Source organism: Chrysemys picta, chromosome 4 (assembly GCF_011386835.1).
Source record: "Chrysemys picta bellii isolate R12L10 chromosome 4, ASM1138683v2, whole genome shotgun sequence".
In the NCBI taxonomy this organism is placed as follows: Eukaryota; Metazoa; Chordata; order Testudines; family Emydidae; genus Chrysemys; species Chrysemys picta.
The window spans coordinates 25,302,801-25,312,953 of NC_088794.1; the positions used below are offsets into that span (position 1 = coordinate 25,302,801).

General features: G+C 60.0%; 1 protein-coding gene across 1 annotated transcript; it reads left to right on the top strand.

Annotated features, from left to right (window-relative positions):
• The first annotated feature begins 4,388 nt into the window (after window positions 1-4,388).
• LOC101934167 (calcium-binding protein 2) lies at window positions 4,389-10,153 on the top strand. Its single transcript, XM_005280568.2, has 6 exons — window positions 4,389-4,634; window positions 6,937-6,967; window positions 7,600-7,743; window positions 8,115-8,224; window positions 8,358-8,505; window positions 9,355-10,153. Exons 1-6 carry the CDS (start codon window positions 4,389-4,391, stop codon window positions 9,381-9,383), a joined length of 708 nt encoding a protein of 235 aa, XP_005280625.2. The 3' UTR covers window positions 9,384-10,153.

Consider the following 10,153-nt stretch of genomic DNA (forward strand, 5'->3'; position numbering starts at 1 on the left):
AGACAAAGTGGATACAAGCAAATAAAAGTAAAATACACTTTCCAGTGGCTAAGACTTAACGAGCTACAGCCTTGGTTCAGGGTGTATTTCTTTCCAGCCATGTCTCTCTCTCTCTCTCTCTCTCTCTCTCTCTCTCTCTCTCTCAGGACCTTCCACTGAAGTACAGGGGGCTGGTGTCCCTTGTCTTCCTAGGTCTTTGCCTAAGCAGGTTTCTCACCTATGTTCAATTCCCAGGAGAAGTCAACCCCCTTGGTTGAAGGGCCCATCATTCTCAGCTTGCAGGAGCTCTGGCCCCTTGTGTCTGTCCAGTGATGGATGCGATGTTGGCTTCTTCTGTCTCCTTAGATCTTGCTAAACTCATTGTTTTCTCCCCAGGCTCAGGATGACCTCATGCTGTTCTTCCCGTCCTGTGGTTTTCCCATCCTCCTGCTGGCTCATGTGTAAATTGGGCTTTTATTGCTTTTGGTCATATATTGCTTAATTTTCTTGGTGACGGGTAGCCAGCTGCCTTCCCTCCTGTCTGGGGAAAAAAAACATTTCTCCCTTTATCTGGTCACAGATTTTAAAGCATGATATCAGTGAGCATCCATAATTCCCCATAGAGTGTTAATACTGACATCTCACAATGATATCAATCATCAGTTTGTCATTAGCTTTCATAAAAGACCTTTGTTGATACGCTTTGGTAATATTGTGGACAATCAGTTGATTCATTTGAGGTCCGGACCCCCTGTCTTTACAGCTAAGATGCTATCTCCCCCACTCGCTAGGTTGACGGCTTTGTTTACCTTTTATGTAAAGGTGCCTTCGTTGACTCTGCCTGAGGGTGAGGCTGGTCAGACACACAAACACCCATTTCTTTGTCCAGGGCAGACTGGGCTTATGCATTGCTTGCCAAACATATTTTAAGAACATAATTCTGGCCTATATTTATGACTCTTTCTACAGATCCAGACATACATCACCCAAGGATATTAATGACCAGTGAGCTGTTTGTTTTTCCAATGATATCATACATGCCACCTTTTGGCTCTAGAGCGTGACAACTGTGTGTTAGGTGTAGCGAGTGTGTCAGGTGTGCCAAGAGTCGCTGACACAGAGTTTGAACCATAACCGGGTCTGTGTGTCACACCTATGTCTTGTCCGGCCCAGGTTAATACAGCTGTCATTAACACAGAGGTGCTTGAGGGATGCCTGATGAATTTTGTGAGGTCTCCACCACTGGAGTTTATGAAAGGTGAATGGTAAAGAATGCCGAGGGTGGAGACAGTGGGGCCCAGATTTCTCTGGTCAGAGAAAGGTTGGTGAGGGACTGTGACAAGCTGCAGGGAGGAAGGGTAGATCTCCTGGCACTGGGACAATAGAAAACTCCTGTGCCTTTGCTAAAGTGCATTTGGAGTCAGGGGGATCAGGGGGCCATGGACCCATCACTTGTTACCAGCCATAAGGGGGAGTGATGGGGGGCGGGGAAAGGGGGCACAGAGGAGCAAGTGAAGGCTGGGGGCTTGGGAAGATGGGGCAGCGCAAGGATGGGGTTTGGGGAGAAGGGGCAATGCGTGGCATGAGGGGGGGTGGGGCCACAGTTTGAGTGCTCATAGTCCCCCCACTTTGAGATAGTTTCCCCTGCTCTTGTTTGGAGTGAGAAGGTTTGGTGGGTACCTTAAAAGCAGAAGGGCCGGTGGGAAAGAATGGCTGAACGCTGATGAAAGCTGTTAATGCCGTAACCTGCTGCAAAAACGCAATGTTCTGCTCCCAGAAGGAAATGGTAAAGACCAAGAAACCACTGGGAGCGGCGGGGAGGGTGCAGCCAGCTCCAGCTCAGCAGGAGAAAGCAGTGTGCTTTCAGGTGTGGGAGAGGTTGATACCAAGTGCCATGTAGCAGAGGAAAGCAGAATAGCCTCGGGGCTGGGCTGGGTGGGGGAGTTAACCCCTGTAACTGAAGACACTGTCCCAGCTAGCAGCTGCCAGCCTGGATCAGAGAGCGGCCCCAACTCTAGAAAGCATCCAGGGCCACCCCTTGGGAACCCCAGGGAGAGGAAGCAGAGAAAGGGTTTCTGAAGAGTCAGGAAGGTTGTACGGGGAAGCTCCTGGGGAACAACAAAAGCCCTGGGAAACCTTACAAGCAGACTTGTGCCTCCCCAGTGCCTGTTGGGGGTGGTGGTGAATAGTTGCAGGCCTGCAACTGCCCTTTGGCTGGGCACGTGGGAGCACAGAGGCCCCATGAGGGGTTAAAGAAGGATGGATTTTTACTTGTCAGGGATGGAGAGTGATGTGAGAGACTATTGCAGATCTTGGGACAAATGCCAGTAGTAAGAGACCTGAAGGACCCCAGCGAGTTCCTCTGCACCCTTTGCTGCTGACACAAGACACATTTAAGCATTGGACACTGTGGGTCCTATGCCTACCCAAAGGGGAAAGAATATCTTGGTTATAGTGGATTTGCCATTGGGTATCCAGAGGCAGTGGCTCTAACACAGGGGGCCCTCCCCAGCAGGGGGTGCTGGGACACTAGGGAGGGGGAGGAGCCTGCACTGCCCAGCCCGCCCTCCCCAGCAGGGGACCCCCAGTTTCTCCAGGCAGGACTGGGTAGTGGCCCAGGGGTGTGGAAATGAGTTTCTAGGCCAGGCTGTGAAAGCTGGGAAGAGTGAGTGAGGAGAGGGGGCAGCAGGAGTGGTAGGGATGGGCACAACAGGGGAAGTGTAGGGGGAAGGCGAGCTGTGTGGAGAGGAGGGCAGTGGGCAGGCGACAGAGAGCTGGGCAGACAGCAGAGTGGGAAGGGGACAGGGAGCTGTGGGTGGTGCAATGGTAAGGGAAGGGAAGCAAGGGGAAGGGCGGGCCAGGGGCGAGGAGGGGAAGGGAGGGGAGGGGGGAAGGGGAGTTTTGAGGAGTGGAGGGGAGGGAGAGCTGGGGGTAGGAGGTGTGATGAAGTGGGGGATTGTCATGTGTTTTCCTTGTTTTTCCAATGGTTTGCAGCAGAGGGGGTGGGACTCCCTTTCCCTGGGTGTTACTGGTTTAACGAGGTGATGGGAGAGGGAGTTGTTGTTACAGAGGACCAGCGAGGGAACTTGGGACCCAAGCCAATGGCCTGGAGAATGGATAGCCCAGCGACTGGTGACCTGGAGGCCCAGCTCAGGAGTCGCAGCCGGTTCTGGCCAGTTGGAGGACAATGGGCTGCAAAGAGAAGACACTGCTCCCCCGTGGGACCTGTCCCTGGTGCAGAGAGACCCCCCCCACACACTGTTCCCCCCCTATGGCACCCCACCCCGGACCCAGAGAGACCTAACCAGCCGGTTCCAGCCAGAGGGGGCCAGAGGACAGAGGAGAGGAGAGGAGGCCCAGGCAACCCTGTTTACCTGGAAAGAAGACAATGGACAGAGGTGGGGCTTGGGGGAGGTGATATCAGATGCCCAGCTTGGAAGCAGGGGGGCTCAGGACTGGAGAGAGAGAGCAGGCAGGACCCACCTGGATGCAGTGGAGACTTGGATGTACTGTGCTGAGGGAGGCCAGGTCTGAGGGCCCTGAGAGTTTCCTATGCTGTGTTCAGATGCTCAATAAGCCCTCCTGTTTTACGCTGGCTGAGTGTCGCTCCAGTCTAGAGAATGGGGTTGCATTATTCCCTTTGAGGAGTGGAGGCCGTGGGGGTCCAGAGCGAGTGGCCTCCCTGAGGGGGCCCACGGCGAGAAACAGGTGTGCTAAGGCTCTGAGAAGTGCGGCTCCAGGAGGTGGGGCGGCGCAAGGACAGGGCTTCGGGCGAAGGGGCAATGCCTGGCATGAGGGGGGCGGGGCCACAGTTCGGGTGCTCATGGTTCCCCCATTTTGAGGTAGTTTCCGCTGCTCTCAGAGAAGGGCTGTCTCACTGAAGGGGGTTCCCCCCACGGACCGCACGGGGGGGTGGGCTTGATCTGTGAGCCCGTGACAAGAGGGCAGTAGTGAGAGGAGGGGGAGCTGTGGGGAGGGACAGTTGTGGGGAGGGAGAGCTGAAGAGTTGTGGGGAGGGGATAAGGAGGGAAGAGGAGCTGGGGAGCAGTAGTGAGAGGAAGGGGAGCCATGGGAGGTAGTGGGGAGGGGATGAGGAGAGGAGAGGAGGGGGAGCCGTGGGGGGCAGTGGGGAGGGACAGGGAGCTGGGAGGTGCCAGGGGGCATCGGTGGGAGGCAGCGATCCATACCGGTGGGGCTGGTGCTGGAGCAGCTGAGCTGCCAGTTTCCTGCCTGTAATCCCAGCTAATTGGCTTTGCCCCCCAGCCCTGGTGCTCCTGGAGGTGGAGGTGGGGAAATAAGAGGATTTCTCTGACTCCTTCTTAAGGCCCTGCCCTCCCGTCCCCTCGCTCTGTGCCTGTCCTGGAGCCGCCTGTCCCAGAGCCGGCTGCCGTGCCCCGGTGCCCGGCCCCATGCCCCACAAGCGGCCCGACGAGGTCGAGTCGGAGACATGCAAAGGGGGACAGGACCCGAATAAGGGGGGGCAGGCGCCCCCTAAGGAGGAGGAAGAGCCCAAAGCCAGCAAGAGCCCTGGCTCCGAGTCACGCCGCAGCTCCCACTCCAGCCACGGGCGCAAGCACGGCAAGAAGCATCACGCCAACGGCCATGCCGACGCCAACAAGGCCTACTCGCCCTTCCTCAACACTGTCTTCGGCAGGGTGCGCTGGCCTGGGGTGGGGAGGGGGGGCAGAGCAGGATGGGGGCACCAGGGAGGCAGGGCATGAGGACACTGGGTGTGGGGCAGGGCATAGGGGTTCTGGGAGTGGGAGGCAGAGCATGGGGCTCCAGGGTGGGGCATGGGAGTGCTGGGTGTGGGGTGGGGATGGGGCACTGGGTGGGGGGCAGGGATGGGTACATGGGAATGGGAGCAGTGATGGGGCACAGCATGGGGGTTTGCAGAGGGCAGGGCATGGGGGGCAGAGTGGGATGAGGACATGGGGGTGGGATGGGGCAGGGCATGGAGGCACAGGGGATGGGAGCAGAGATACAGGTGCGGCGGTGGGGTATGGGTGTGTGGGGGCAGGAGGAGGGGATGGATTGCCGGGGGGGCTGGGCACTAGGGGAGGAGGATGGATCATGGGTACGAAGAGGGGGAAGGATAGGCAAAAAGGTGCTAGGGGAGTGCGGGACAAGGCAGTGGTGAGAGAAGGGGTGGGCGTGAGGTGGGGGGGTGGAGAGGACAAGGCAGTGGTGAGAGAAGGGGTGGGCGTGAGGTGGGGGGGTGCTGTGTGGGGGTGGGCTGGGAGAGGAGGGGCAGCTGCAGCAGGGAGGCAGTGGGGGCATGGCTGGTTGGATGGTGTTGGTTGGGGGGTACTTTGGGGTGGGTTGGGGCATGACTAGCTGGATTGTGTGGGTGGGGTGGGCAGGCCATGGCTGGGCGGGCATGATCATGGTGGGGGCATGCTAGGGTGGGATAGGGGCAGCTGGGCAGGGTGTCTGTGCAGCGGGTACAGCTCTCTGATGCCCAGAACGGTGCTGGGGGGCAGGCACCCTGCCCCCAGGCTCCTCCAGAGAGAGGAGGTGCTGGGCAGGCTCGAAGGGGCCCAAGGGGCGGGGGAGAATGGGGCACTGCAGTCCCCAGTGGGTCAGCGGTCCCCATTCCCAGATGTGAAATGGGGAAGCCCCATCGGTGCCCATCATTTCCTGGGGCCAAGAGCCTGGAGGGATGGAGCCCAGTCCTCCGGGTCCTTCTCTGCCCCCCCAGGCGGCTCAGTGGGCTGCAGCATGGCATGGCGCCCCTGGGGCTTAACAATGGCCCTGCTGCCTGCACCCTGTCACCCCGATTAGCTGGTATAAATAGCCCCTTCTCAGCTCCCTGCTGGGAGCCTGCCAATCCCATTATCCCTGGGCGTGGGGCGGCCAGTGCCGGGGCCAGTCAGAGATGGGGGGAGCAGGTCAGCCCCTCCAGGGGAGTGGGAGTAGAGGCCCTCAGGGGATGGAGGGAGGAGCAGGGCCCTTCTGGGGGGAGTGGGGTAGGGGTTGAACGGGAACCGTTGGAGGACTGGAGTGTGGGTGGGGGACACTGGGACCTGGCTGTTGAGCCAGGCTGGGGCTGGAGATCACAGCTTTGCTCACAATCTCCTTAATCCCAGTTTCAGCAGGTTAATTTTGGCTGGGATTTCTCACCCACTTCTGTGACTTCTAAATGAAGTTGACACCCTAACAGCACCTCCTGTGCCCTCCCTCCCCCGCTGTACCCTTCACATCACTCCTCCCCATAATGAGGTGTGCGCTCAGAGAAATGAGACCCCCTCCCCACATTTCTCCAATAAAATATCACTGCCCAGCCCAAAATCCTCTAGGGGGCGCAGGCTCCGATCCGGCCCTGGGGCGGGGGGACTGCCTGGCTCAGGGGGCAGCAAATGGAACACAGGGCCTTTCCCCTCTAGGGGGCACCGGCTCTGATCTGGCCCTGGGGCGGGGGCACAGGCAGGTTCAGGCGCTGGGCAGTGGGGGGCCAGTTGGCTGAGGCAGGCTGGCATGGGGGCGCTCCCTGTGCTGTGGGGCTGGAGCATGCGGCTCTGCCCACGCTGACCCGGCTGTTCAAGGCTGGCATCCTAGTGGGGAAGCTGATGGGGATTGAGTTACAAAGGGCAGTGGGTGGGGGCATTTGCACTGAGCTTCCAGCATCCCTGGGAGTCACAGAAACACCCTGGGCATGGAGCCCCTCTCCTCCACCCCTGCTTGCTTTGGGGGGCTGCTCTACCCTCTGCCCTCCTCCCCCACTTGCCTTGTTCAATCCCTGCTTGCCCTGGGATGGGGGCAGTTTTACCTATTTAGCGCTTTCCTGCTGTCGCCCGCCCTGGCTCCTGACCCCGCTTGCCCTGCTGTCATGGCTCCTAGAGGTGGGTTTTGTGGGGAGGGTTTCCCTGGCACAAGCTCCATACTGGGGCGGCCTATCTAAGGGGGTCCACCCCATGTTCCTGGGGTCTAACTGACTGCTCTTGTTTCTGCCCCCAGGAGCGGGATCTGTCCCCAATAGAACTGGATGGTGAGTTGGCAGGAGCCCTGGTGGCTGCGGGGCTCTCGACCACGAGTGGGGGGGTTGCCCCTGGCAGGGGGGCACTGGGGCCTGGCCATGTCTGTTTGCCCTCTCAGAGGTGGGGCAATGGATTGTGTCCGTCTCTCAACCATGCCCAGCCCCCTGTGGGTTGAGGACCAGGGACACAAGGAAGGGCACAGTGCCTGCCGCCCGGGGGGGTGGGTGGGTCTGGATTTATTTTTAGACTCTCCCAGTTGTGACCCTGTCCTGGGTTAGAACGAATCTCTGCAAACCCAGGCACACTCAGCCTGCAGCAGAAGATTCTGGGTAGCATAGCCCACCTGGCATTGTCCACTTTATGATTAGAACGACCACTAGGGGGCGCACCGGCTGGAAGCACTGCTAGTGGTGGAACCCCTCACCGTGCATCCCTGGGGGTCCTGGTGGCAGGGTCATGGGTGCTGGGTGGCATCAGTGCAGTGGCCAAAGAAGGGGTCACCCCTCACACACTTATGGCCAATTTGGGTTGGTTCTGACCCAGCCCTCACCCCACTGCGGCTGGGTTCCCTGGAGCCCCCCCTGGGGATGCCCGGGGTAGGCACCCCAGTGCTGAGGGCGGCTCTGATTCTTCCCCTCGGCAGAGCTGCTGGATGCCTTCAAGGAGTTTGACACGGACCAGGATGGCTTCGTGAGCTACAAGGATCTGGGCGCCTGCATGCGCACCATGGGCTACATGCCCACCGAGATGGAGCTCATTGAGATCTCCCAGCACATCAAGATGAGGAGTGAGTGGGGGGAATGGCTGTACCCCCAGGGGTCCCTCCCCGCATAGCATCCCACCCATCCATGAGACCCCTCCTCACTGCTCCCCCCAAGGGGCCTGCCCCTGCCCCAGAGAGACCCCACTCCCCTCACACTGCTCCCCCCGTGGGACCTGCCTCTGCCCCTGCTCCAGAGAGACCCCACTCCCCTCACACTGCTCCTCCCCGTGGCACCCCATCCTGGCCCCAGAGAGACCCCCGCCCTTCACACTGCTCCCCCCCCATGGCACCCCACCCTGGCCCCAGAGAGACACCCCTCCCCTCACACGACTTCCCTCCGTGGGACCCCTCCCCATTGCAGGGGCTGGGCACTGATCTCCGTGTCTCTTCCACAGTGGGTGGGCGCGTGGACTTTGAGGACTTTGTGGAGATGATGGGTCCAAAGCTGCGTGAGGAGACGGCCCACATGGTGGGGGTGCGCGAGCTCAAGATTGCCTTCCGTGAGGTATGGGGGCATAGGAAGAAGGGGGAACATGGGGTCAGGGGGGAGGGGGAGCAGGGCGGGGATGTGGCTGGCACCCATCCAGCCTGGCCATCCCACATTCACTCTATTCTCTTCTCCCCCACCCCCCACCCAGTTGGACAGGAACGGGGATGGGGAGATCAGCAGCACAGAGCTGAAGGACGCCCTCCTGGCCCTGCTGGGGGAGCAGGTCCCGCTGCCGGAGGTGGAGGAGATCCTGCGCGATGTTGACCTCAATGGGGACGGCCATGTGGACTTTGATGGTGAGAGACGCTCTGCAGCCCCCACCCATTGACCCAGGGACTCCTCTCCCCCCACTAACTGCACTGGCCTTTGGGAACCTGCCTCCCACCCACTGGTGCCAGAGATCCCCCACCTCCTTCCACACTGAGCCCTGGGGATATCTCCTCCGCCCCTCCAGCAAGGACGCATCCCTGCAGAGACCTCCCGCTTCTCTCCCTACCAATGTCTTCCTGTGACAACCCCCTTCCCCAGTCCTGTCTGTGCTCTCCCCCTTGTGGTTAGTTGTGTGCTGGGCCTTTAACCCAGAGCTATAGGGTCTAGGTTTCTGGGCTAAAGAGCCACTCCCCACCCCCTCCAGAACAGGGTGAGGCTCAGCCCCACTTTCTGGAGCCCCAGGGGGGCTGTTTTTTTCACAGGGTTGGGGTGGGTGGTGCCTGGGGCAGAGCTGCCTGCTGTGGGATTGGATGGAGCAGGGGAGGGAGCCAGAGCTAGGACTGGGGAGGGGCACATGAAAGGAGGGGCAGTGATGGCTGGGGGGTGGAGGGGACAATCTCCCCCCAGCATCCTGCCTCCCGGGGGCATGATTCCTGCCCTTTGGCTGCTCCAAGCCCTTGCCCTGCTCTCCACAGACCCCCTCAGCCCCATGCCCCCTGATGCAGAAGCTCCACTTGCTCCACTGTTTGGGATGGGCTGCAGCCTCCTGAAGCCTGGTAGGGGGAGCCATGGCTAGGGGTACAGTCCAGGGGGTGGAGGAGTGGGCTGCAGTGGGGGGCAGCACAGGACAGTGCAGTCAGGCTGTGTTGTGCCGGATGTGCAGAGGGAGGCGCTGGTATTCGCTCACTCCTGATCCCACGTTGTGTCTCTCTCAGAGTTTGTGATGATGTTGTCCTCCCGCTAACAAGGCCTCGGGGAGGGAGGCCCTCACCCCCCATCGCCGTCGCCGTTCCAGCCCCCAGGGGGACCCAAGCAGCTCCAAGTGGACCCCGCTTCTTGACAGCTGGTGACCCCCCTTCTTCGCCAGCAGGAAGTTCCCTCGCAACTCCCTTATGGGCCTTTCTAAGAAGACCCCCTCCCCCTGGGTCTGCCTGCCCCTCTGCTGGCCCCTCTCTCTCACCGTGCATTGCCAGGGGGCAGGGCCTGAATGCCCAGTTGGCAACCCCATTGGGGGCTGCTAAGGCTCTGACTAGGCCAGGCCCTTCTCCCCAGCTGGGATCCCAGATAGTCTCCCCTCATTCCCAATCGTACTGTCCCCCCAAGCCCGTCTTTGCTGCTGTCCTAAGCTGGTCTCCACCTCCAGCCCAGCCCATGAGCTGCTCTAGGTACCCACCTTCCTGCTCCTGCCCCAAGTCAGGGAAATCCCCCCTCCCCACCAGTGGCTAGTTTGGAGTGGGGGAGACCACCCAACCCTTCACTACTCCAGCTCCTCCCCATCCCCTTGTTCACTGAATGGCTCTGCTAAAATGCCCGGCGATGACAGAGCATTAACAGTGGTGCTGTTTCCATTTGCCCTCTGTCACGGATCCACAGGGTCGGCGTTACACCCTGGCTTTTCCACAGTCCCTTGGAGCAGTGTTTCCCGACCGGTGTGCCGCGGCACACTGCTGTGCCAGCAGTCCCCAACAGGTGGGCTCTGGAATTTTTTGAAAAACTATATGTGAGAACAAAGAA

Coding starts and splice junctions, on each gene's coding strand:
- LOC101934167 (XM_005280568.2), top strand. CDS start 4,389: ATGCCCCACAAGCGGCCCGACGAGGTCGAGTCGGAGACATGCAAAGGG. Junction 4,635..6,936: donor TCAACACTGTCTTCGGCAGG/GTGCGCTGGCCT, acceptor TTCTGCCCCCAG/GAGCGGGATCTGTCCCCAAT. Junction 8,225..8,357: donor TCAAGATTGCCTTCCGTGAG/GTATGGGGGCAT, acceptor CCCCCCACCCAG/TTGGACAGGAACGGGGATGG.